Raw genomic sequence first — 25,909 nt, 5'->3', positions numbered from 1 at the left:
CCCTCCTCCCCTCCCCTCCCCTCCCCTCCCCAGTTCAATTCTTCCAAAGGAATAATAATGATCTTGTGAGGAGGAACAGCGCAGCATCCCAAGTCTACCCAATAATAATATCACCACCTCCATTCGTCAACAAAGAAAGAAGATACAGAGAAGAAAGAGAGACAGAGACAGAGTTGACAATTTCTTCCCCTCCTACCTAACATCCCCCTCATTCCCCCCCTCCCTCCCTGCCTTCCCTCCCATGGTAATGGAGGTGTCCACGTCGTCTTCCTCTCCCCTCTCCATCCACTCCCCCTTCGCCGCCTCCGTCGCCGCACCCTGTCGCCGGAGCAGGATGCTTCCCATCCGATTGCCCGTTTCCAGCTTCTGGGGTTCTTCCCTGCACCCCCGTTGTTCCATTGGACCCGCCAAAACTCAAGCTTCGCCGCTCCGGATCGCCAAGAAGAAGAAGCACCGGTTCCTTCACGTGAGGGCGGTGTTCGAGAGGTTCACGGAGAGGGCCATCAAGGCCATCGTCTTCTCCCAGCGAGAAGCGAAGACCATGGGCAAGCCCATGGTCTTCCCCCAGCACCTCTTGCTCGGCCTCATCGCCGAGGATCACGTCCGCCACCATGGCAATCACCCTTCGGCTCCCGGCTTTCTCGGCTCCGCCATCACCCTCGACGATGCCCGCGCGGCCGTCCTCGACATCTGGCACAATCATCATCAGAACGATGATGTGATCGAGAATGATGTTGTGGCCGACGAACACCAAAACGGCAACAGCAGCAGCAGCAGCAGCAAATCTTCATCCCCTGCTCACGTCCCCTTCTCAATCAGCACCAAGCGCGTGTTCGAGGCTGCGGTTGAGTACTCGAGGACGACGGGCCACAACTTTATCGCCCCCGAGCACATCGCCATTGGACTTTTCGCTGTCGACGATGGCAGCGCCTCCCGTGTTCTCAAGAGGTCCTCCTCTTCCTCTCCTGAATTGTTGACTCTCTGGTTGTTGTATTTTCCTGTGAAATCGCATATACGAACGATCATCCCAGCCAGAGCATGGCGCAATGTGTTATAGCCGGAGGGTACTGACATGTGATAGCATTTCATATATATATATATATATATATGTGTGTGTGTGTGTGTGTGTGTGTGTAGATGCAGTAATTGATTATGCACATGCAACGCATTATGTTTTTGTGGGCTTTTGTGATACCTTCATTTGCAGATTGGGAGCTAATCTTAATGATTTGGCGGATGCGGCAGTGTCAAGACTTCAAGGGGAGCTTGCAAAAGACGGCAGAGTCACATCTTCTGCTTCTGCTGCTGGAGCTTCCAAGGTTATGCCTAACAAACCCTTTTCTGGAAAGGCTTCTGCCCTTAAATCCACCGACAAAAACAGAGGTACCATCCTCTTTTGCTTATGTTCTGTGTGTATCGACCAAACAATGACTTAGGATGTTTGGCTAAAATAAAAAAGATATGCTGGTTGCTCTTTGCCAGGGAAAAGTGCTCTTGCTCAATTCTGCGTGGACCTCACTGTTCGAGCCAGCGAGGGACTCATCGATCCTGTGATTGGCCGTGATACTGAAGTTCAGAGAATCATTGAGATACTTTGTCGGAGAACCAAGAACAACCCTATCCTTCTTGGCGAAGCTGGGGTTGGGAAAACGGCCATTGCTGAAGGCTTAGCAATTAAAATTGCCGATGCAGATGTTCCGCCTTTTCTTCTGGTGTGTCTCTGCTTATGTGCATGATTTCATGTAACTATCAACTCTTTGAGAACACTTTTTAGACCGACTTATTTAGGTCAAGTTTGATGATCTCTCTTGTTTGAACAGAACAAACGCATAATGTCCTTAGATATAGGTTTATTGATTGCCGGTGCAAAGGAGAGGGGGGAGTTGGAGGCTCGTATTACCTCTTTACTGAAAGAAACTTTGAAATCAGGTGAATTAAGTTATGAGCGGGCTGTCTTTTGTTGAGCAACTAATCCTTTCAGCGTCTCATAGTTCCGAAATTGCCGCCTGCAGGAAACATCATCCTTTTCATAGACGAGGTCCACACGATCATTGGATCTGGCACTGTTGGTAAAGGAAATAAGGGATCTGGTCTCGACATTGCCAATCTATTGAAACCCTCACTTGGAAGAGGTGATTTACAGGTAATGCTCTCTTGTGGGAACCTCTGCCTTTAAATTTCTTACATACCCATGTTGAATTAGTGAGAATGCCTTATCCTTCTGTTGTTAACTTAGTCTTTTACGCCAGAAAGCTAAAGAGTTCTTCTGATGGATTTTAGATTGTTCCCTATTGTCAATCTCAAGAAATGAGATCAACTATCCTTTACTTGCAATCTAATCAATGAATCAGAACTAAGCCCTACGGTTAGATTCAGGTTGATCCTACCAAATTATTTGTAGAAGACTTTGGCATTCTCCTTAGACATGAGTGAATTTCAAACGACACTTCCTGGAACTTTTACTATTACTACAAATGAGGATTTATGCTATCCAATGCAGTAAATAAAGGTGAAACAGTATATAGATGAGCCCCAAGTCAAGTAAAGATTTTTGTCATGTAAAAGCACACTTTTGAAAGTATGAAGATTGAAGCTACTCTCCCTATCATCTCACCCAATTTCCAACTTGAGTATATTTATATAATTTGAATCCATGTCAATTAGAACGAAGGCAGTCTGCTGCTTTTCTCTTGCAATTGACTCATGATTGGGTCTTAGTTTATATTGTGGTGTATGCTTTAGGTGTAGTAGCTTTAAAACTAAGTTTGGTGTATTAACTACCCTTTAGTTTGCCAATCGAAGATGCCTTTTATTCTTTTTCTTTGCAGTGCATTGCTTCAACAACTATGGACGAATACAGGACGCATTTTGAACAAGATAAGGCATTGGCAAGGCGATTCCAACCTGTACTTGTTAATGAGCCAAGCCAGGTTTCGTCTAATAGAAGTTTACTTCATGAAGCTGACAATTGTGTATAGAATGTTATTTGACTTGTTGAAATAAATTCATAGGAGGATGCAGTTAGGATTCTATTGGGTTTACGCAATAAATACGAAGCCCATCACAAATGCATATTTACTTTGGAAGCAATAAATGCTGCTGTGCAACTCTCGGCAAGATACATTCCTGACCGATACCTCCCTGACAAAGCAATAGATCTCATTGACGAGGCTGGGAGTAGGGCTCACATCGACGCCTTCAAAAGGAAAAAGGAACAACAAATATGCATACTCTCCAAGTCACCCAATGATTATTGGCAAGAAATTCGTACTGTTCAGGCTATGCATGAAGTGGTAAGGGCACTGCTTCTGTATCTATCCAGCTTCTTCGTCAGTTCATGGCTCTTATTTCATTAGGTAACATTAGCAGGTCCAGGGGAGCAGGATGAAGGTTGAAAACGGCTCTTCAAATATGGATGATTCAGACTTTGCTTTGCCTTCAACATCGAAAGATAATGAGTAGGATTTCCTTAAAAAAATATATTCATAAATAGTGATTGCAATGTGCCTTTCACAGACTGAACTTGATGTTCATTTACTACTTCCCTGGTAATTTTTTGCAGGCCTACGCTGGTCGGACCTGATGATATAGCAGCTGTTGCTTCTCTCTGGTCAGGAATCCCAGTTCAGAAGCTCACTGCTGATGAAAGATTGCTGTTGGTGGGTCTTGATGAGCAGCTCAGAAAGCGGGTCATTGGTCAAGACGAGGCTGTTTCTGCCATCTCCCGAGCGATTAAGAGATCCAGGGTTGGTTTGAAGGATCCAGACCGACCTATTGCGGCAATGCTTTTTTGTGGCCCTACTGGAGTCGGCAAGACTGAATTAACGAAAGCTCTGGCTGCATGCTACTTTGGATCGGTAAGTTGATGCATTAGTTTTTATGAGAGCTCCTCTGTTGTTAATATCTAATGGGAAACATAAATCTAATCTTTTCGTCCTTTTCCTTGAAGAAGCTTGATTTTGATGTGGGATAAGTGCTTTTAAAGTCCTAAAACTTTCAATTTGTGCAGTCAAGTCCTAAAACTTAGCCAAAAAGTGCAATCAAAATACTCATGTTAGTTCCGTCCAATTTGAGTGACGGAAAATGATGATGTTGTTTCTAAAAATATTTTTGAGGCTGCGTGGCACTGATTTTGAGCCAAGTGGGCCCCACAAGCGAAAAAAAAGGCAAAAATAAAAAAAAATAAAATAAAGGGAAAAACAAGAAAAAGCACTGCGAATGAGTTAATGGAATGGGCGACAGTGCAGCCCCACATTCACTGGCAACCCTCGCTAGCCACAGGTGACGGCCGGTGGCCCTTGGTCATGGTGGCGAGCGGTGGCGCTACCACTGTGCGAGGGCCTGCAAGCCCTTGCCTGCTTGCAGCAATGGGCACTGGCCATTGCGGGGAATGTGGGGCAGCGCCGCCCCCATTCAAGCAACACCAACACCGATGAGGGCCATTGTTGCAGCCTCTTGTTCTGATTTTTTTTTTCCTGAGTTTTCCAGTTTTTTATTTTTTAGGACTTTGTGATGATGTGGCACCCACTTGGAGCCAAATAAGCCTCGTTGGCATTTTCTGTCTGTTAAAACGTCCAACCCAAAAGCTTAAGTTATTAGGTAGAGGGAGACCACATGAATATAAAGAGCATTTAGGACCCGTTGTCAATTGATGTGGGATAATACTTCAACACCCCCACTCACGTGCAAGCTGGATTACGAGCAGCACGTGAAATTTTGACGTGAAATTTTGACATCGCATATTCACATGGAATTTTTACCACGCACATTCGCGAAAGGGATAGCATTGGCTTCAATACCATGTTAGAAAGTCCTATAAAAAAACTTAAGCTATTAGGTGGAGGGAGGCCACATGAATATAAATAGCATTTAAGACCCGTTGTCAATCGATGTGGGATAATACTTCAACACTATCACTCAAATTAGACGAACATAATGGAGGTACTTGATTATACTTTTTGGCTAAGTTAGGACTTGATTGCATTTTCTTTAAAAGTTTTAGGACTTTCATTGCAATTATGCCATCTTGGTTTTTATGAAGATCCTCTCTGGATATTCTTGATCTACCACAGGTGGAGAAAAACAAGACTTGTCATGTCTCTTTCAGGCATTTTTAATTTGAGTAAGAGTTATGAGACATGGAAAAATATAGGATTGCACAACACTTCCTTTCTGAGCACCATCACTGTTCAGGTAGGGCCAAAGTTAAATAGACATGTCATGTGACTTTGAAGTATCCATGTCTACCAGGGCAGTATGCCAAAACACTGATCTTAACCTATCCAAATCAGTTATATTTTGTCTTGATTTTGCTTAGCCGGTTGGCAGGTGCGAATCCTTGCCCCTCGGGTGCCTAATTCCACAGAATTGAGTCTAAGCATAATAGGTCATTGAGTTTTAGTCTCTCATATTTGCTTAGTGCAGTGAAATTTTACAAACTGGTTAAACAAAAAGGTAAAGTGTCATAATATTTTACCCACCATTGGCCTCAAGAATGATAGCCTGTACAAAGGCTATAAGCCACAAACATGTAGGATAGGGGATCTTTACTTAAGCTAGTGATTTTTTCTTTCCATTAATCTAGCTTATCAGACAACCCAATCTTGAACAACTTCGGTGGTAGTGAGATGCTTCTTGGGTAATGACCTTGATCTATACATCGATTAGGTTTCCAAACATATGTAAGTTGAGCCTTTCTTTTAAGCATTCCTACGTTGAAGAGTCTGTGTTTAACTTCTATATCCGACTCAGCTCATGATGGTTGATGAGTTTTCACTTGACATTTCTACTTTTTGCCTCTATTCTATTATATCAGGAAGCATCTGTGCTGAGATTGGACATGAGTGAGTATATGGAGCGGCATACTGTGAGCAAATTGATTGGATCACCTCCAGGTTATGTAGGATATGGACAGGGTGGTACTCTTACAGAAGCTATCAGAAGAAAGCCTTTCACAGTAGTGTTGCTCGATGAGATAGAAAAGGCACATCCAGATATATTCAATATTCTTCTGCAATTGTTTGAGGACGGACACCTCACAGATTCCGAGGTTCGTGCTTGCTAACAATTTGTTCCTTGCAGAGAAAATTCGAGATTTATGAACTTCTGGACTTCATATTGGGACTGAAAAGTGCACTAATTCTTACAGTGAGGGTATAAAGTTAGATGAGCAACAAGTTTCTTTCCTAACACGCAATCTTCTTGTGATGCACAGGGACGAAGAGTTTCATTTAAGAATGCATTAATTGTAATGACATCCAATGTGGGTTCGAGTACAATTGCAAAAGGTGGGCGCTCTATTGGTTTTCTGAGTCCAGATAATGAGTCAACATCGCATGCTGGATTGAAAGCACTGGTGATGGAAGAACTGAAAGCATATTTCAGGCCAGAGTTACTCAACAGGATAGATGAAGTGGTTGTGTTCCGTGCCCTCGAGAAGAGTCAGGTTAGATGTTTTAACCTTTTCATTTGCCAGTCTCACTGTTCCTCTGATAGCATTCCATGCTCACCAAACGTGTGCTGATGTCTCAACATATTTTCAAAGAATATGTGGTTAGGTTTCTTGCAACATAAAATCTACTTTGTACTGTAAAGTAATAAATCCATCTCATTGCCTCTCTTCCAGATGCTCGAAATTTTGAACATTATGTTGCAAGACGTGAGAAAGCGGCTTATGTCGATGGGTATTGGATTGGAGGTGTCTGAATCAATCATGGACCTCGTATGCCAACAGGGTTATGACCAAATTTATGGTGCAAGGCCTCTTAGGAGAGCGGTGACCCAGTTGATTGAAAACCTATTGAGCGAAGCTCTCCTTTCTGGAGGTTACAAGCCGGGTGACACAGCCGTCGTCGATGTGGACTCTTCTGGAAATCCATGTGTTACGAACGGATCCCATAGGAGTATCCATTTATCCGACAAAACATCCCTGTTTTAAAGGAATCATTACACGATAAATTGTCTAATCCCAATTTTTTTGTAAAATTACTGCGTATAATGTATATGAGCAATTCTTCAACTGTATATTCGATTGCGGGGACATTCATTTCATATTCTTTGAAATAAGTGGATATTTGGGGATGCATAGACTACATTTTGTGTTTTCATGAGGCAGTGTCTTAATATATTTAGCAAAGCAACTTAGGCGAGATCGGTTGCCCATCATTATCATCATACGCTTATCCATATAACTCTGCAGAAAACTGGTGAGATTGCTACTTTTGCCACGGTGAAGTTAAGTTGCTGTGTAGCAGCAAAAGGGTTGGAAACATCTTTATGCCAATGATCCGATTATTTTCTTAAAAATAATCACTTGTATAGCTTGAAATAATTAATTGATGAAAAATACTTCCGTTATCGACAACAATATGTGTCTAAACATAACATTTTTGTAGATAATGGAATTTTGTTTCATGGGTAATGTAGTCTCTGAACTTTTAATTCGTTTAATGTGATCCCTGAACTTTAACTTAACATTCAATGTGATCCATGAACTTAAACATGTATCAATAGTCTAGGGACAACATAAAATAAATTAAAAGTTCATGGATTATATTGAACATTAAGCTAAAGTTCAAGGATCATGTTGAACAAACTAAAATTTTAGGGATCACATTGCATATTGAATCAAAGTTAAGATATCATTTGTTTCAAAATCCCAAAGTTATATTTGTGTTATTACGGTGCATACTATTAAAATCTGCAAATGTCGCCTTATTCGTAGCATCGCTATTACAACAAGCAAAAAACGCGCCATTCAGAAGGAAAAAAACTCGCCGAAACCGCTCCCCCTCCCCACCCCCACCCCCACCTTCCATGTAACTTTGGGATAAAGAAGGCTCACCATCCCAATTCCCAAATCACAAAGCCAGTAAGCAAAGCACACCACCAGAAAGAAAGGAAGGAAGGAAGAAAGAAAGAAGAAGAAGAAGAAGAAGAAGAAGTTCCGAATTTTTTTAGGGTTTTTCCAGTTCCACAGTCAGTGGCTCCGCGAATTCCCCCTAGGAATGCAGCCCGAGCAGCGGGATACGGCGATGCAGCGATCGGTGGCCCAGCTGTCCTCCCTCTCCTCCGCCATCGACGCCTTCCGCCGCCGCATCCTCGACCTCGACGACCACCTCCATGCCCTCCACCTCGCCCTCGACGTCCGCACCCTCCTCCTCCAATCCGATTCCCAACCCCCGCGCCATCGATCGATATCCCCGCCTCCGCTTTCGCAGGAGGGTGCGAAGTCGGCGCCCGAATTGCCGGAGAGCGCCCCCGCCCCTCAGTCCGAGCTCGAGCAGCTCTGCCACACCATGTGCAGCCGCGGCCTCCGCCGCTACCTCGTCGCCCACCTCTCCGACGTCGACGCCCTCCGCCGGCGGGTCCCTCCCGCCCTCAAGAACTGCGCTCCCGACGTCCCCAAGCTCGTCTACGAATGCGTCGGGGGTTTCTATCTCCAGGGTAGCAAGGCCTTCACCCACGACTCCCCCATGATCTCCGCCCGCCACGCCGCCATCCTCGTCCTCGAGTTCTTCCTCCTCTCGGGCTCTCTGGGCGTGCGGGAGGATCCCGCTGCTCTCTCGGTCAAGCTGGAGGCCGAGTCCTCCGCGATCGCGTGGAGGAAGAGGCTGATCGTCGAGGGCGGGGTCTCCAGAGCAGGCGAGAGCGATGCTCGCGGTTTGCTTCTTTTCATCGCTTCCTTCGGCATTCCTGGCGTTTTTAAGACTGAAGATATTGCGCACTTGCTCCGGCTCAGCAATTGGAAGGAAATCGGCAACGCACTTCCGCGTTCCCCGTTCCTACGCCCTCGAATTCCTGGTACTTGTTGGTGCTTTCTCTGTTTTTTACTCATTGATGCTTTCTCTATCTTAACTTGTGGGTGCAGTAGTTCGATTTGTCTGTACGAGGATTAGTACCGAATTCGGTACTTTATTTTCGTCCCCTTTCGCGCAGATCTTTGGTTTGATCTCAAATAGCCATATCTAAAACGCTCTTTTGTTGAATGGCTCCCCTCATTAAATAGATACGGCCTTCTCTATAGGTTGCGAACCCCTAGTTCAAATTTTTGTTTTTTACTACAGAAAAAGAGACGCACGGCCAGTTATAAATGGACTTCCTTTTTGGCTAGAGTCGAAATGAGGATTCCTCACTTCTTTCTCTATTTGAGAAACAAATAATTTCTTTTTGTACCTTATGGTTGCATGGTCCAATGTGGGGAAGCAACAGAGGTCTTAAAAACGCCACCTACTGAAGGTGTAGTTGGGCACAAAAAGTGGCAAAATTGAAACAAACCACATGGGAAAACTGTGATTTAACTATACCAAAAATCAGTAACAAGATCAGTGCAAGAGAAAAACCCAACCTTGAATTGATGTCTGAAAAGAGAGGAAGTGGGTCTTGATGAGTTTGTCGCTTTGGACCTCCCTCCCTAAGATTTAGTGTAAACAGCTTCCCAAATTATTCTGTCAAGAAGCATAATCTAGTCGATGCCCATGGAGGGAGAGAGGGAGAGGGCGAGGGCGAGGGCGAGGGCGAGGGCGAGCGAGCGAGAGAGAGAGAGAGAGAGAGAGAGAGAGAGAGAGAGAGAGAGAGAGACAGAGAGAGAGAGAGAGACAGAGACAGAGACAGAGACAGAGAGTTTTCCTTGCTGGATGGGCAAAGCTGTGAAACTGAATGTGGCTAACCTTTTGAATCATGGAAAAACCAAATCACATTTCAGTTGAAAGGAGGTTCTAGGTCAAAAGGATCAAGGGCTAGAACTTTAAAATTGGGAGTGCATCATGTAGATTAGGATATTTATGTAATTTCAGGGTGAAGACTGAGAGAGAATTTCTCCATTTAATATTTTTTTGGTAAGTTAAGAGAAATTCACTGAGGCACCAAGGAGATGCCGACCCATTTACAAAAAAAGCTAAAAGCCAAAAAGGACTCATTTACGAGACAATGAATCAACAATGTCGATCAAAGCTTTGCAGATATTAATTTTACCAGAGGCACGGTCATTTCTGGAAGTATGTTTATGTAGATTGCCTCCTTAAACACTGATCAAAAGAAACTTTTTCTCTCGAAATGCTGTAGTGGTCCTCCGACTGCTGTATGTCCTCCACTCATTCTTCACTTTCCTCCATTTTCGTGACCTTGATGATATTTCTTTCTACCAAAAGGGGAAAAACAGGAATATGTGTAGCCACTAAAATTATAGCATTCGAAACAGGCAGGACAAATCTGCCATACATGTTTATTAAGTTAGACAAATTACCATTTGAAATGGCATGTGTTATGTGTATCCTCAAATTTTTGAGTTGATTATATTATGTGCCTTCTGGTAGCAAGAATCACTTATTGTCTGTTCTCTTAATCATAAAGTTTTATCCCACTTCCGTGTTGAATTCACTCATGGTAATTTGATATTATTTGTGACCACTTTCTTCTGGTCTAGTCTCGGCCTCTTTATTTCATGTCTGTTGTTAGATGCCCTCATTGGAAGTCTTTATTGTAATGCTGGCTAACCTTGAATCAAGCAATGGACCGTCCAACAGAATTTTATTGATTTGGAAGGACCTTGATGTGAATGACATAGAAAGATGGAAATGACGGATATCCTTGATGTAAACCTTCCTGAAACTGAAAAGCCACAAGTGTCGGCTGACTTTGCACAAATCTAATGGTTAAGTCAGATACGTCCTGTCCTGCCTATTCTACCCTAGACGCTTTCAGCCTAACAGATATAGGAAGAAACTCCAGTCATGATTTTCGATATCCCATCTGTATGTAAAACCTGGAATGCCTGCTTTTGGTAAGTTATGCATCCATATTTGGGCTACAAGTCTGTCTACCACGACTGAAGGTTTCTGGGAAACATTCACCTGACCCAACAACTATAATCGGTTGCCTGATATTTCAGCAATTAGCTTGATTAAGCCTCCAGCTAGACTAATGGTTCTATCAGCATTCCAAAACCAGTTTTGGAATGCTGCATAATTCAAGCTTGGTGAAAGTGTTGTGATTGATTGGATCGATCAGAAATACTTATTGCATTTTCTTTAAAATCACTCCGTCAAGCCTTAAAGAAGGTTATTCAAAAGCTTTTTTGAGCAGTGGCTTGGCTCCGTGACAGCATAATGTTTTCTCTGACTGTCAAATGAATTTTAATAATTGTCACTGGGCTACTTTTGCCCTTTGTACTAACAAGGGGAACCAATGCCTAAAAGGAGGAGTTTGGGAGATGGAGGTGCAATGTACAAGATCTGCATAGTCATTCGACTCCATTAATAACTGTCCACTCTAACCTCAGCGAATATAGTTGCTATGCTATCAATTCATTGATTGTTACTGCTATTGATCGCATCTTTGTGGATGGTGCACTTGTAAACATAATAAGGTGTCGATTTTAGAAAAACATATGATTAATGACATGGAGAATGACATTTAGAAAGGAATAGTTGGATAGTTTGAAGCAAATTAGTTCCCTAGTGGGAGATGCTATCAATGCATTGATTGTTACTGCTATTGATCGCATCTTAGTGGATGGTGCACTTGTAAACGTACTAAGGTGTCGATTTTAGAAAAACATATGATTAATTACATGGAGAATGACAGTTAGAAAGGAATAGTTGGATAGTTTGAAGCAAATTAGTTCCCTAGTGAGAGATGCTATCAATGCATTGATTGTTACTGCTATTGATCGCATCTTAGTGGATGGTGCACTTGTAAACGTATTAAGGTGTCGATTTTAGAAAAACATATGATTAATTACATGGAGAATGACAGTTAGAAAGGAATAGTTGGATAGTTTGAAGCAAATTAGTTCCCTAAGTGAGAAAAATGTTACCTCCAAAAGTTCAATTGTCTAATAAAAGTTTATGATTTTTGCCATATCTGTCGTTATCAAGGATTGCCAACACTTAAAGAAATAAATTGGAGACTATCACGCTGACTTAACTCATTGAAAGCATCTCACGTTCTTCTTAATGGGTTGCAGATGTCTTAGAGGAAATGATGAAGATTGGAATGAGCATTGAAGCTGTTGATGTCTCTATCGGTTTCGGTCTAGAGGATAATTTCCCCCCTCGGACAATTCTGAGATCATTTCTAAGTGAAGCTAAAGAAAGATGTGACAATAGTAAAAAAGCACATAGTTCACCTATGGCTGTGGTGGGTTTTCAACTCTGTTTGCGTCTTTGATGGATATTTGTTGAGGATCTTGCTTCATTTTGCTTCTTCACTGATGCTTCCATATTATAATATTTTGCAGAAGGCAGCGACCCAAAAGCAATTGACTGCTCTAAAGTCTAGTTTGAAATGTTTGGAAGATCATAATTGGGATCCTGCAAAAGTACTTCCTGGATGGAAATTAAAGGAAACGATAGTGAAGCTGGAGAAAGATGTTGCTGACATTGATAAGAAGATGAAGGAGAAGGTGGTTTCAAAGAGAAGGATTGATGTTGTGGAACCCTCGAGAACATTTAAGAGTCATGAGGCTAAACGCCCGAAGTTCTCGCCTGAAGTGGCACCCCGCTTTTCTCACCCATTCTTGGGTTTCCAAGAGCAAAAGGACAATAGTCGTATATTTGGTAGGAGTTTGTATGATGATGGTTCACGGCCAATATTTTTGTTTGACGGTGGACTCTCCCGGCATGGTAGCAGTTATCCCGCTGCATCATTGGTATCTCATGGATCTGGTGGGGGGTCTTTGCCAGAAACTTCCTTGAAATCCCCAATGCAGAGTGCAAATGCCTTGCATTCTGCTGGAGTTGGAGGTAGAGTCTCTGCTGGAATCAGCATGATGGCTGCAGGTGAATCTTCTGCTTTCCCTGGAGATAGATTGGCCGACAGGATTGGACTTGTAGGAAGTAGTAACAATGCTTCAATTGGACAATATGTGATCAGGGATGCCGCATATCGAGACCAGCTAGAGCAAAGAAATCTCGGGAGGTATACATCTCTGGGAACTGGTCACTATGGCCCCTCATTGGAAGGTTTCAAAGGCCTGCCAAAATTTTCATCCAGTAATGCCACTGATCACGGTTCAAACTTTGATTTATATGGTTTTGCTGATACCATAATGGAGCGGAGTCGTACATAAGCAGCATTTCTCATTATTCACCAGGGAGGCAGGTCCTGTCTTTCCTGTCCCGACTGCTCACAAGGTTCATCTTTGTGCTGAGCGAATCCAGATTGCTTAATTATAGGTCTTTCTCTTTCATGTTCAGGTATTAATTTGCATATGACGCAATGGGCAGTGGCTTTGATACCGATCATAATCTTGTCCAAGACTTTGAAATTGCTTTATTAGGAAAACCACTGCCATCTGTTAGTGGGCATACTCGTGATATTGGACAGTAAGTCATTAATGATGATTACTTGGTGCCAAAGCCAAACTCTCCAGGCAGATAGATGGGGAAAGGAAACTCAATCAAAGGGACTTTTAAGCTACAGTAGGTGGTAGGATCGTCGAGAAAGTTGTTTTGGAACTGGAGCTGAACTCTTGTAGCAAAGAGTGGTAAAGGATCAGGTTTCCCAATAACATATATTGTTTTGCAATAGGAGTCATTTCTTGAGGAAATCGAGACTCCGAAGATGCACACATTTTGGCTCAATTGTCATTTGTTAGTAGGGTAGCAACCCTGATTTGGCTCATGCAGCTCCCGCTGGCATATTACATTTTCGGGTGGGTCTCTCACATGTATGCATAAGTGTGTGCAGTTGCTGCTTCAGTTTTAGTTTCTATGGTGTTACTTATGAAATTTATCACCATGGGCTCTCCCTTTCTCTTGTTACCTGACTGCGATGTTGGCTTGCAAATTTGTATATAATGATTTCAACTTTGTGGAAGGCTGACAAAGTGAGGAGTCTTATATGATGGCGAAAATTCTTATGACTTAGTAATGACAATCCTTTTGCTCGGGACTCAAGCCTTGGACCTTAGTTACGTTAAAGCATAGCTCTTTCAAGTGATACGGTTCTACCCATGCTTCTTATATTACTAATTTGAACACTATAGGTGGACGAAAAGCTTTCGCAAGCTGCATTAACCATCATTTTTGTGCCGATTGATTGTAACTATCTATCCTTTTCCTAACCTGACATATTGTTGGCGATTCATTGTAACTATCCGTACCTTGTGATTCGAGTTGCTTGTGAAGAAATTCTCTCTATTGGAGGGTGCTTGCATTATAAATATTTACGGATCCTTATGTATGCATCCGAGCTCAAACAAGAAAATCACATTTCCCCTCAGGAAAGCACAATTGTAATACTTATTCGAAAGGTGCTCATGAAACAACCGTGTATATACTGTTGTGTACATAAACAAAAGCTGAAATTTTGATGGTAGATTGAAAGAAGTCTTTTTTCCTCAAATTCCCTTCCTCTTTCAACACTCTAAAAAGTAAAGCCAAAGTAAATGCAAAGAGCATGACGAATTCAAAATGGACTACGCTATGCGCGTAGGTCAAATCTCTTAAGTTAGAAGGCATGAAAGCTAATATCATGAGCACAATTAGGATGGCAATGGGGAGAAACAGCAACATGGAAGGAGGGGGAGGCAATGGCGGAAGAATGAGAGGTAGTATCAGCAGAATCGCCGTCAGGCACATGAGCAAGAGTATCCATTCCAAGCTGAAATATGTTGTCACTCGCGAAAATTTCCCACATCCTATTGAGAAGGAACTGCTACTGCTCTTTTCATTTTTTTTCCATCCAGGAATTGAAGTAGATGTCCTCCTTTCTCTTGTGTCCATGAATTGTTGGAGTTGATGGCTGATGGTTATGCTTTCAATACTTTCGCATTTGTGTTAGCAAGTTCGACACTCATCAAGCTTCCGAGGCCTCCCCCGAACGCTCGATCTGACTGAAACTAAAGCCAAATGAAACCAAAATTTCTCTCAGCAATCAACAATTTTTACACGCAGACCAAAAAAAAAAAACTCAACAATTTTTACACAAAAAAGGATCTTACTTGGACTTATAAATGAAAGACCCAAGTAAGATGAGGAGTCTGGTTCAATGGCTCAATCCTACTCTAGTTATTCGGTTAAATTCTTCCTTGTGACGACGACGACGACGACGGATCCCAAAAAGAATTTGCTTCCCTTGATTTCACCTAATGCAATTCAATTATGACTAGCGAGTAATACTAGAAATACAAAGCATTTACAATGATTGATATGCAAAGCTTATGCTTCGATTCAAAGGAGTTAATAGAGAGCCCCATTTGTTGCCAGAAATCAACCATCATTGAGGTCATGAAATTCAAGAACAAATACTATACATATGCAGCTGGTTTGGAAACAGGATAAAATTCCTCTTCTTTTTGGTTACTTCCCTTTTTTGGCCAAGGAACATCACAACGAATCAGACATCAAAGTGTGGTCGTACTGTTAATGGAGGTGTAGAAAAGAGGAAAAAAGTGTCAGTAGCTGATACCTTATTTGGCCTGAGATGAAGAACGGTTGGAAGTTTTATGAGGAACCCCTTGTTGAAATCCCTTCCCTGTGTCCTTGTACCAAGAGAATGAGAACAATGTCACTGGGTTTAAGGAGGGTGGTTCTTGCAAAAGTTAAATCATTTGTAAGATGTGACTTCTCGCTTTGAAAAAAAAAATTAGTTGAGTAGAGAGAGAGAGAGAGAGAGAGAGAGAGAGGTGAATGCATTGCATTTTCAAAGTTCTAGTGGACAAGGGGGGTTTTTTTTGCACAAAACAGCGGCTCTAGTGTGATTGTCATATCTCTGTCCCCAGCGTTCTTCTCCCCTGGACTCTTTCTCTCTTTAAACAAAAGCAAAAGCAAAGCCTAAGACTGACCCAATCTCATTCAATGTATGTTTATGCACTTGCATGTTTGATAAAGCGGTGAGTAGAAGTCAAACCCACGAGCTGCACGCGTCGGGTTCAGGCTGGCAAGCTGAAACACAAAATGGAGTAGATAGCAACTTCCTCAAGAAGCAATTCATCCTTTCACGAATCACCCATCAGTTAACATTAGCAGTCGGAGTAAATTCCTCATAACGTCTGCCGTAAGGGCGGTCTTTCCATTTTTTTTCCCTTCAGTTGCTGAGTGTGTTCTGGATGGAACACATTACAAAGTTTTGCTCCTTACCGTGGCTGTAATCGCAAAGCATCATCTCTAACGTAAATGATAAGTTTTTCTATTCTACACATGGCAAAAGAATCTTATCAACTTTTACGAAGAGCACTTGATAGTTTCCTTACCAGGGTACAAAACAATAAGGAGAGGTAGGGAAAAGGAGTACCTTGCTTGAATTGGTAAGTGTCTGGTCTCTCTTCTGGTTGAAGATTGAACCTTTAATCCACCCTAAATCCTCGGTAGACATCTGCCGGTGCACATGAAGTCAAGTGGGCCTCAAAACTCAAGTACAAATTATGATAAGGTGAGATGGGAATGAGCATGCGCCATGTTGGATCTCGTTCCACCCAATGCACCTTCACATGTCAAGTCCACCACCTCCATTATTTTTTGTTCGTTTTGGTCCCTCTAATATTGTTTTACCGTCTTTTCCTTTTTCTACTAATCGTAATTCAGATGTTTATTCGTTCAATTTAGTCATTTAAATCTCTTGATTCCTATGACTTCTCTTATAGCTAGCTGCTGGCTGCTCTTCATCAAAATGTTGATCCGTAACAATGGCAGAAAAGTTTTTTCGAGAAACAATTGAAATTTGATAAAAGAACTGTGATCGACGAATTATTAATCCACAGTATCACAGCCTTATGACAGTTCAGGAGCTAACGTTCGATTCTTATATCGAAGCACGCATATCGGCTTTCTGACCTTCGCAAAGATCGAGAGGACAAGAAGTGTAAGTAATAGAGGGGTCCGCAGTCATCCCTGTTGAACATGTTTACAAAACATCAAGTCCCCAAGCAAACTTGAAAATCAAGTTGTGGATTTAAGAAACGTTATTAAATCACATCTGCTGTCTCCCCAACTTTGTTATTGTACAAATGGAGAATCAAAATCGTCTTCTCTTGAAAGAAACAAAGGGCAAACGAATGTGTTTCAGAAACAGGTTCTCTCCGCCCACAGAAATTTTCCCAAGCCCTCTCGGCCTCGGCTAGGCCGTCAAATTGTTCACTCTGCTCAGCTTCTTGATCTACAAGAGCATTTCCCGAACAAAAAACTACAAGTGATGTTATTGAAATTAATGTCTACATCTATTTGTTCGTTATTCAAAAACGATATTCTTCGTACTCATGGGGTGTAATCTACTTCAACGATAAGAGTTGTTGAATTTACTTTCTCCTCATTTGGACAGCTTCACGTGTAGTGCTTATAACAAGTACGATATTCATGCGGCGTGTTTCACGGGAATTTTTCGTTTTTTGGGCTAACACTTGACACTGGACTACACTGCAACAGTGTTGGTAGCTGTAGAAATCATCATCACTTTCACGGACAGGCAGACTGGTTCTTGGGAGAGTCGGCAGCAAACTCCATCGATCTCAAATCAACAGAACAGTTGCCAAATGCTGCGGAGTCCATTGAATATTGATACGAGACATGAGCTGCTGTCGAGTGGTCGAGATGATGCCACTTTCCTGTAAAATCCAATGGAATTGCACCCACCCTCTCCGGAATTGTGGCGATTTCAAAACCGGGAGAGTGCACGCTTTGGAACTGTAGTGAAACTCCCTACTTCGCTACGGAAATATTGCTAACTGTAGCTATGCTTTGAAGAATCGAGTGATTCGAGCAAAGTGGCAAAGCTCATCATGTGAGAAATATCGGGAAACATTAGAACCTGTTCTTTCTGTGTGGGAGGGCAAGAACTGTACGGTTGGAAGTCGAATGCTAATGTTGGAGAGCTACATAGAACTAACTATGCTCCATACTTTTGCTGCCCATCGTACTGAACTGTAAATCAAATAATCTAGCTCGCTCACTCTTTCAGATCCTAACTAAAAATATGTTTTCGAGTGATTTGTCATTATAGCTAACAGCGCATTTATCCTCAGCGGCCACACATCAACAGAGTTCACTTAATATCTTTGGCCCATCCCATGTACGGGATAGCTTCTTCAGATGGGTTTGAAGTCGATGCTGAGTAGAGAGGAAACGACATTGACTAACTGACGGGGCCCGGAGATTCAGTGGCCAAATTGGATATAACAAAGGGAAATCAATCCGCTTACCATATCAACCGATGCTTGGACAAGCATCAAGTAAAGCAACACAACCAACGACATTGAGAAATGAGGTAAGGATTTTCCACATAATCTCTACCTTCCGAGAACATGAATGTAAACAGAAGCTGCACACAAAACTGATTAAAAGATCTCCTTTCCACCGGACCTACCTAAAGAGTCAAAGATAGACACTTTTCACATTTCAGTCGAGATAAGTAGCAAGACCAAGGAGTCCAGATGCTCTGGTTTCCAGAATTGTTACAGTTATGAGATTATGCACTCCTGACGAATTCCTAGGAAACCAACAGCCACAAGCATTTCCATGAGTTCAATATGATTGCCCGAAACCAAGAAAACCATCACTCCTTATATAGCAAATACTATTACATTCATTAGCATCTAAAACAGATACGGCAACGGTGACTAATAGCCCCCTCTCATTTGCCGAACATAGTCTGAAAAACAGGTTCATCTGGTCATTGAGTCCACACACCCTCATAGAAGTTCTTAAAATACATGCCAATGCTGTCTTGACACCAGCTGTCACAGTGGCTGTGCAAGAAAATACAGTGCCACGGTGCAGCATATATCGGAAATTAACAACGAACACATACATAAGCAAATTTAAAAGCTGATATAACAAGTAAATAAATCAAGACCAGAAGCTGACAGCTCAAGTTGAAATTGGCCACATACTCTCTCGTTCAAGTAGAACTCTGCCAGGCAAAAATAACTATCTTCCTCAGAACATCTTCAATCCTGCAACAATAGCAAGTTCCATGAAGAGTCAGCCATAAGCGGCTACTTCAGAAGCTCAGCAGCAAATGCACAGACATGGAGGGATAAAGATAAGACTAAACTTGTGCAGAACCACGACTACACACAATCTACTTTGCCAGTAAGATACTCATTCATTCTTTTGCCAGATATTCTACTCATTAGTGGGAGGACAACAAAAACACGTGCATAGTGAATAGAAGAGTTTAGCATCAGATGGAGTTTCTCTGTATGCGCAAGAGGACAATTCGAGAGGAAGAAATTGAGGGTTGAGGTGCACAAAGCTCAGTTTTCTGGAAGAATTGAAAGGATGAAAAGAGGACATTAAATTGTTTCCCAGCAAATTAAGAAAGAGATGGAAAATTTCTTGGTGTGATGATAAGTGGTATAAGTAGTGGAAACATAGAAGCTAAGTGGCCATTGGAGAAAGATGTTTTATCAAGATTAAATTTCTGCTTTACATTAAGAGCATAAAAACTAAATGCGCTCCAAATTAAAGGCAACAGATTAACTACCTCCTCGTCATCGTCGTCGTCGTCATCGTTCTTTTTTAGGCGGGTAGTTCCTCCTTCCTTGCTGATGGGCAATTTCATAGCTCCAAAAGGTGTGTCCGCATTAATATTTCCTTTCATGGTGTAACCTGTGCCTCTCCCCCTCATCATATCCCACAACGCAGAGCCAAATTCTTTTGGTCTGAAGGTTATGGGAATCAGAAGTTTACTGATACCATTTTTGCCGATTGTCGTAGATTCAGAGAGCTCAGCACCTCCAATGCTCTCATCGGCCAACCAAATCTCATAATCAAGGTCCTTAAGTCCCAAGTCGAAGTCATTCTTGTTTTCCAACTTCAAATGAAGAACTGCAACGGTTTCCTCAAATGAGAATCTCTCAAAATGTATTTTCTCGACATCAATATCAGGCTTGTAAGGAATGGGGATTTCTCCAGTTTTCTCAAGTGGCAAAGTTAGCCTTCCAAAGACCGGCACATCAATGATGAGTTCAACCTTAACCTTGTAGGGAATGATGCTTCCAGGCTTGATGTCAGCATATGTGCTCTTTATGTCATCATATATCAAATTAACTGGAATTTTGACCGTTTCCTCTCCGTGTGCACGGATAGTTCCAGCATCAGGGATTAGTCCAGAAACCAGCTTTCTTCCATCACTCTCGATCAAATAGTTTATGTCAATAAGAGGTATCGGAACAGGATTCGGATTCTTGATCAGAACATCGACAACTAATTCTAACTTCTTGAGATTAATAGAGGGAATGTGAATCCCTGCGACGTCTGCAGTTGGCTTGCCAAATCCAATAGCTCCCTCGATCTTTTCACCAATGTCTTGAATGAAATCCTTGACCTTCTCCATGAACCCGCCCTTACCTTCATCTTTCTCCTCTTTCTTCTCTTTCTCCTTCACATCCCTATCCACTTTTTCAGGTTGGTCGGAAGACGCCATGCCTTACTTCAAGCAATTCACATGGCAAATGTGGACCGAGTTATGAGAAAATTAAAACTCTAGTAAGGAATCAACAGAGATCGCATGAAACAGAAAAACATACAATAAGCTATGAGAACATTAATCATGAAAAGAAAAAAAAGCGCGCTTCACACAAATCACAATACAAGACTTTGCATAAACAGTGACAGGGTATAATCAACTATCACAAGGAAACGATTTGACTAAGAAGAAATGCAAATTTAATGCCAATGCCAAGCGAATGATCACTTGGGGTTGAGGCAACGTTTTGCAGAAATGCAAATCCAAACTCTGACATGGGAATAGACATATCGACTCCGCCAATCGGCAAAACAATTAGAAAGCAATCACAACCACGGCACAGTCAGTGTACAAACCCCTTTGCTAAGTCAAACACCATCTCAAGAAGTCCCAAGATCCCCAAGTTGACACGAACACGAGCAAAGCAGCAAAGCCTGGAGGGCTTGGCAATGGCAGCCGACTCGATGCTAATTCTAAAGGTACAGAAAGCCAGTAAACTATGAGTAGGAAGGAGATACAGTGCAGATCGCACATGATCAACGACACGAATGCAGCGATCAACGGGAAAACGAGTGGGATCATTACACTCGATGGGTGTGGGATCAGAAAGAGATACCGAAGCGAATCATGGAACAAGATCTGAACAACAGAACAGAGACGGGGGCTTGGCAAATCGCAAAGAGTTCAATTCTGAAGCAGATCTGGATGCATCATCGCAGCGAGACAACAGAGCAAAGATCGCAATGGCAGTCGCGGGATGAAGGCGAGAGCAGTAGAGCAGAGGAGAGACGTGCGGGGGGGGGATCATCAACGGAAACAGACAAGTACGCACCTCGGAGTCGAAGATCTCGCGATCAGCAGGAGAAATTGCGGTCGCAGGAGGATCGGAAACGAGTGACCAAGGTGTGTGCGCGCGTGCAAGTGACCTTGATAATTCTTTTATGGAGAGAGAGAGAGAGAGAGAGAGAGAGAGAGAGAGTTTTATGGAAGAAGAAGGAAAGAGAAACAGGGACAGACAGGACAGCAAGGCAGGCAAAGATGATATTTATCAACGTCATTAACGTCGCGCCATCTGTGGAGTTGCCGACCACTCCCTCGCTCGCTCGCTCGCTCGCTCGCAGACGGGGAAGGACGCGCACGCACGGGGCCCCACCATTTACGCGCAAATCTGTCGACGCCTTTATCATCTTTTCTTAAAAAAAAAAAATGGGAGAGAATCTCTCTCACTAAGATGGGCTCCGGAGACATCGTCCAGCCTGATCAGCCCATTGCATAAGAGCTCGTCCAAGCGAGCTTATTTATTAGCTGAGCTTCACTCGCACCTCCCACGACACTCGCACCTCTGGCCATTTCGTTGCAATTAGTTTCAGGGTTCATCAGCCTGAAATGATGAGATTCCTGGTAACCCATGTTTGATATCCCCAACCTTATAGTAGTCTTTTTAGTCTAGTTGATGGCCTGGTTGAGACCAGTTACATTATCGTCCGCAAACCAACTTAGGACAAGTCAATCGTTAGCTTTCTCCCTATTCACGATCATTCCAATAAATTCCAAGTTAAAAGAAAGAAGTCCATCCCCCATCAAATAAACAATACAATGTGCAAGTGGTCGTCTGCATGTTAACTGGTAAAGCGGCTACACGCCGGAACGATGCAATTGCAGGGCTGACAACAAAGCCAATGCATTCCCCCCCACTGCTAGTAAAAGGATGATTTTACAGGCTCGTCCTGCCAATGCCTAGTCTGGTCTGGCAAGCATAATCTATGCCACTAGGCAACCCATGCAGATGGTAGGACATCAGCCAGTTATCGATACAGCACTCGGACATATACAGATGAAACTGAAACTATTTATCTGATCTCAGGACTTCCTTGTCTACTACTCGTGTAGGATCTGATGATAACATTTCCCATCTCTACTGAAAATTAGGACAGTCGGATGGAAGACAACGGGTTGGCATACCCAGTTGTCGTGGTAACTGTGATCTCTTCTGTTCTTCTTAAGGTGGGCAGTTCATCCTTGCTTGTTGACGGGGTTTCTCCAAATGGTGTAACTGGCCCCTCTCTCCCAATCATGTCTCAGGGAGCAGAGCCAAAATCTTTTGCCTGAATGTCAAGGCAATAATAATGCTACCGATACCTCTTCTTCAGAGAGCTCTGCACATCCAATGCTCACATTAGCTAACCAAGCCTCATAAGTCATAACCAAGGGCATTGAGGGCTAAAATAAAAGTCATTCCTTCATCCAAACTTCTAATGCAGGATCGCAAAAGTTTACTCCCATATAAAGCCTTTCAACAGGTTCGCTCATTAACAGTTCCAGGAGGCAGGGGGGGGATGCTGAGAAATTGATTCTCATCACCTTAAAATTATTAATTATTCATATCTAGACTACATCTATTATCCAATAGAAAAAACTAAAGAGGTTATTTTTCAAGTATAGAAAGTTCAATCCAGGACTAAATTAGACACTGCAGCATGAACCTCTGACACAATACCTTGATGAAAGCCTTGCCTGCAGCAGCGCCTATGCTGCGTGAATTTTGGCTCAATTTATATGATCTTCAAGAAGTCCCCTCAGGAAGTCTAGCTGCTCATACTCACCCCGAAGTTCCTCCCACTACAGGTAACAACAGAGAAAGCCATTTTGCAATATCAGCTCCTGAGATATAAATCTTGAAATAGACCAATGCGGTCCAGTCTTGTATTACTACAAACAGTACGGTATCTTCCAGATAGCATGGAAAGAAGTAGCAATGTTCAGACCTCTTTCAGAATGTCGTTTTTTTTTTTTTTGGTAAGATAAGTGGTCTTTCAGAATGTTGTTTTTTTTTTGGTAAGGGTCTTTCAGAATGTTGTTCAGATCTCTATACTCCTACAAATCTGGATAATTTTTTAACAGGACTAACCATTGTTTCCAGGATTTCTAATTCACTTTTCCAAGGATTTCTAGTATTTATTAGTGAAGATAAATGTCTAATGTTCCACTACCATTCAGAAAATCAGTGAAACAAACCTCTTGATAAGATAAAGAAACGAGATTCCAACCAGCTGCAGCAATATACCGACGCTTAAGCATTGTATGTCCCAAGGGTACTCCTGCATGACATAGTAGCGCTGCTACAGCAAAGAAAAAATTGACCCGAGATCCAAAAAGAAGATGTTTCAATTTGTAAATGGAGTCTCACCACTATTTCTTGAGAAATGGGTTGGTCCATCAATCTCCAATGCTACTTTCTTATCAACCAACACAGCATCCAATGTGTATCCATCAACAACGTATTCTCTAACCCAATGAAGGCCGGTGCTTACCAGGAGACGCGCGACTTCTTTCTGAAATGATGAGGTAACTTTCTGATTAAACCTTTTAGTTTTTCCTGCTCGACCAACTTTCTCCTCGAGATCATTAGGAAGGCACAAACAAAGATGTGGGTACTCCAGCTTCAAGCACTGATTGACAAGATGAACCTGAGAAGCAAACATGATATCTTCCCTGAATTGTTCTGAGATCCTCTGCTCCTCGAAGTAGCACAAAGTTTTCCATATGTGGGAAAAGAACATACGGTCCAGTTGTCCAAGAACTGCATAGGACCAAGCTATGTTACCCAGCTGATCTCTACTTAGGTTCAGATTAGGAGAGTCCAGCACTCCATCTATCTCAAGATCCAATATGTCTGCCTTGCCGATAATTTCATTATTCTTACCAACTTCCTTGCGAGAGCAGAACTCGAATTGGTTGGCATTCCTAAAGACATTGTCCAGAGATTCCAGGAAAGGATCAGCAGGTTCATTTAAAGAAGCAAAGGCCCACAAAAGCTGAGCAAGTTCCTGCTCTCGAAAAGTGTGAATAATATCGGATGCTCTCTTAGACAATTCCGGAAAAAGATCAGGAGCAGAATGTTGCATCAAAGCAAAAGCGCCAGCGATATTTGCCACGTTCTGAGAATTGAACTCCCCTACCTTGGCCAAGGCCACCTCTGCTATCCTATCCATTTCTGAAATGTAAAGCAATTCCCCTCCAATTTTAGATAACGCCCACGAAATATTTGATATACCTTGAGCCGAGCATTCCGGTAAGGCCATCATTGCAAGACCCACAAGAATCGACATCTCCCGCTGCCGGGCAAATGCTAACCTGCGGTTGCTCATCATCGAGACTTTCTCCATATTCTTGGCGATTCGATGTAGCGCAGTAGCAATGTTCAAGGGGGACAGAGGGGAAGGGCTCAAGCCTTTCCTGACCGCCACGATCATATCTGCAGTTATCTCGAGAACTTCTTCAGCAGTCTGCGCTTCTACGATATCTCTGTTCAAGTTAACTTCTTTCCTGCGGTCCGACGATGCCTCCGAGAATTGGGATAGCCTCTGGACAAACTCTGCCTTTGTTTTCCCCTTCTTCTCCTGGAACATCCCACCGGCGATTGTACTCACAGTCTTACTCAAGTCATCAATACCCAAATCCTCAATGTCTTCCAATTCCACATCTTCATCCACATCCAAGTCCCATTCTCCATCGCTATCAATCCCGTCCTCTTTATCGGTTTTCGACTTGTTCCCGAGCTTCTTACCGCCGTTTCTCTTCTTATTCTTATTCTTCTTCTTCTTCTTAACGGAAACCAAATCTTCCATAGTACGAGAAAGCCCCCGAGCCTCAATCCCCTTAAGAGCAACCTTTCTAGCCCTCACACACCACTCCATAGCATCGGTGTCGCGCAACAGCTTAGACTTGTCCTGTTTCTTCCTCTTTTTAGGGGATTGAAAGCCCAAAGGGTCAATCTCACCAAGCAATTCCAGCTCCCAGTCATCTTTAACATCAGTGGAGGTCGCAACGCCATCCCCACCATCTCTACTCAAACTCAAACACGAGCAGTTTCTCGACGAAGGACCCGTCTCGGGTTTCTGGTGGAGAACCCCGCTTCTCAAGTTCAAGCACGAGAAGGGTAGAGCGAGAAGCGATTTTGCCGGGCTAAAAGCGAAGGGTCTTGACAATAGCTGGTGAGGGAGGGCGGTGTTACATAACCCCTCCATTCTTTTGCTTAAAGCTTCTGCGAATGCGAAAGAGGAGAACGAATAACTCTTACCGACAAGAAAAGGACCGGTCCAATTCTCAACCGCAGAAGACGAGGTCGAGGCCAGCAATGAAGAAGGAGGAGGGGCCTCCCAAAGCAAGCAAGCAAGCAAGCAACCCAGCTCTTCAGGAACGATGACGAAACCAAGGATGCGATTGAGGTGGCAATGGCACACACCAAATTAACAGATACGGTACAGGGAGCTTTTGCAAATATATATTTTTTGTTTTTCACGCCCTTTCTATCCTTTTATATTTTGTTTTTTGTTTTTTACAGGATAATCTTTTGCATTTTAGCATTGACCCAAACTATTCGGATCCCGGCCCATTTATTAAGTTGGGCCCGGGGCCGTTCGGGCCGAACCCAAACACTGTTATACAGTGTTGAATTTCAAGCATTAAAGTTTGAGCATAAACATCTTAATCTCATGCCCTA

The 25,909-nt window shown here is 42.7% G+C and overlaps 4 protein-coding genes and 2 long non-coding RNA genes across 11 annotated transcripts; 3 read left to right on the top strand and 3 right to left on the bottom strand.

Moving 5' to 3' along the window:
• The first annotated feature begins 205 nt into the window (after window positions 1–205).
• Window positions 206–7,091, top strand: LOC115682303 (chaperone protein ClpD, chloroplastic). 2 transcript variants are annotated; one of them, XM_030606499.2, is made up of 12 exons: window positions 206–948; window positions 1,208–1,383; window positions 1,483–1,712; window positions 1,821–1,929; window positions 2,013–2,143; window positions 2,829–2,930; window positions 3,012–3,293; window positions 3,370–3,458; window positions 3,563–3,857; window positions 5,816–6,049; window positions 6,215–6,445; window positions 6,626–7,091. In XM_030606499.2, exons 1-12 carry the CDS (start codon window positions 242–244, stop codon window positions 6,935–6,937), a joined length of 2,898 nt encoding a protein of 965 aa, XP_030462359.1. In that variant the 5' UTR covers window positions 206–241; the 3' UTR covers window positions 6,938–7,091. The 2 variants fall into 2 exon arrangements, with proteins under 2 accessions (XP_030462359.1, XP_030462352.1); XM_030606492.2 differs by having other exon boundaries at window positions 207–948; window positions 3,367–3,458.
• Window positions 7,092–7,875: 784 nt separating this feature from the next.
• On the top strand, window positions 7,876–13,898 carry LOC115682097 (protein FRIGIDA). Its single transcript, XM_030606238.2, has 3 exons — window positions 7,876–8,802; window positions 11,966–12,138; window positions 12,239–13,898. The coding sequence occupies exons 1-3, from the start codon at window positions 8,007–8,009 to the stop codon at window positions 13,067–13,069; spliced, it is 1,800 nt and encodes a 599-aa protein (XP_030462098.1). The 5' UTR covers window positions 7,876–8,006; the 3' UTR covers window positions 13,070–13,898.
• A 445-nt stretch (window positions 13,899–14,343) lies between these two features.
• On the bottom strand, window positions 14,344–15,609 carry LOC115682760 (uncharacterized). Its single transcript, XR_004005927.2, has 2 exons — window positions 15,412–15,609; window positions 14,344–14,842 (listed from the first exon to the last, which is right to left on the bottom strand). It is a non-coding gene; the product is annotated as an uncharacterized LOC115682760 (long non-coding RNA).
• A 2,858-nt stretch (window positions 15,610–18,467) lies between these two features.
• On the bottom strand, window positions 18,468–21,396 carry LOC115679864 (uncharacterized). 5 transcript variants are annotated; one of them, XM_056313988.1, is made up of 3 exons: window positions 21,239–21,396; window positions 19,420–20,366; window positions 18,468–18,889 (listed from the first exon to the last, which is right to left on the bottom strand). In XM_056313988.1, exons 2-3 carry the CDS (start codon window positions 20,362–20,364, stop codon window positions 18,884–18,886), a joined length of 951 nt encoding a protein of 316 aa, XP_056169963.1. In that variant the 5' UTR covers window positions 20,365–20,366; window positions 21,239–21,396; the 3' UTR covers window positions 18,468–18,883. The 5 variants fall into 5 exon arrangements, with proteins under 5 accessions (XP_056169963.1, XP_056169968.1, XP_056169974.1 ...); XM_056313993.1 differs by having other exon boundaries at window positions 19,420–20,370; window positions 21,239–21,392; XM_056313999.1 differs by lacking the exon at window positions 21,239–21,396 and adding an exon at window positions 21,023–21,212 and having other exon boundaries at window positions 19,420–20,370.
• Window positions 20,366–21,298, top strand: LOC130138813 (uncharacterized). Its single transcript, XR_008817089.1, has 2 exons — window positions 20,366–20,978; window positions 21,013–21,298. It is a non-coding gene; the product is annotated as an uncharacterized LOC130138813 (long non-coding RNA).
• A 572-nt stretch (window positions 21,397–21,968) lies between the features above and the next one.
• Window positions 21,969–25,666, bottom strand: LOC115679856 (RAP domain-containing protein, chloroplastic). Its single transcript, XM_030603570.2, has 4 exons — window positions 23,594–25,666; window positions 23,422–23,504; window positions 22,904–23,025; window positions 21,969–22,562 (listed from the first exon to the last, which is right to left on the bottom strand). The coding sequence occupies exons 1-3, from the start codon at window positions 25,431–25,433 to the stop codon at window positions 22,954–22,956; spliced, it is 1,995 nt and encodes a 664-aa protein (XP_030459430.1). The 5' UTR covers window positions 25,434–25,666; the 3' UTR covers window positions 21,969–22,562; window positions 22,904–22,953.
• Between the last annotated feature and the right edge of the window lie 243 nt (window positions 25,667–25,909).

This window comes from Syzygium oleosum, unplaced genomic scaffold, assembly GCF_021117445.2.
Source record: "Syzygium oleosum isolate NSW1041296 unplaced genomic scaffold, Sole_v2.1 Sole_v2.01, whole genome shotgun sequence".
NCBI classification, from domain to species: Eukaryota; Viridiplantae; Streptophyta; class Magnoliopsida; order Myrtales; family Myrtaceae; genus Syzygium; species Syzygium oleosum.
The sequence above is the reverse complement of the archived record's forward strand: the minus strand, read 5'-3'. Positions and strand labels throughout refer to the sequence as shown.

Bases quoted from the DNA above. Each gene is read 5' to 3' on its own strand.
- LOC115682303 (XM_030606492.2), top strand. From the start codon at position 242: ATGGTAATGGAGGTGTCCACGTCGTCTTCCTCTCCCCTCTCCATCCAC. The intron at 1,930-2,012 runs GTGAATTAAGTT...TGCCGCCTGCAG, and splicing joins GAAAGAAACTTTGAAATCAG to GAAACATCATCCTTTTCATA. The intron at 3,294-3,366 runs GTAAGGGCACTG...AGGTAACATTAG, and splicing joins TTCAGGCTATGCATGAAGTG to CAGGTCCAGGGGAGCAGGAT.
- LOC115682097 (XM_030606238.2), top strand. From the start codon at position 8,007: ATGCAGCCCGAGCAGCGGGATACGGCGATGCAGCGATCGGTGGCCCAG. The intron at 8,803-11,965 runs GTACTTGTTGGT...AATGGGTTGCAG, and splicing joins CCTACGCCCTCGAATTCCTG to ATGTCTTAGAGGAAATGATG. The intron at 12,139-12,238 runs GTGGGTTTTCAA...AATATTTTGCAG, and splicing joins ATAGTTCACCTATGGCTGTG to AAGGCAGCGACCCAAAAGCA.
- LOC115679856 (XM_030603570.2), bottom strand. From the start codon at position 25,433: ATGGAGGGGTTATGTAACACCGCCCTCCCTCACCAGCTATTGTCAAGA. The intron at 23,505-23,593 runs GTGAGACTCCAT...TATGTCATGCAG, and splicing joins CCATTTCTCAAGAAATAGTG to GAGTACCCTTGGGACATACA. The intron at 23,026-23,421 runs GTTTGTTTCACT...TGTTACCTGTAG, and splicing joins TTTCTTTATCTTATCAAGAG to TGGGAGGAACTTCGGGGTGA.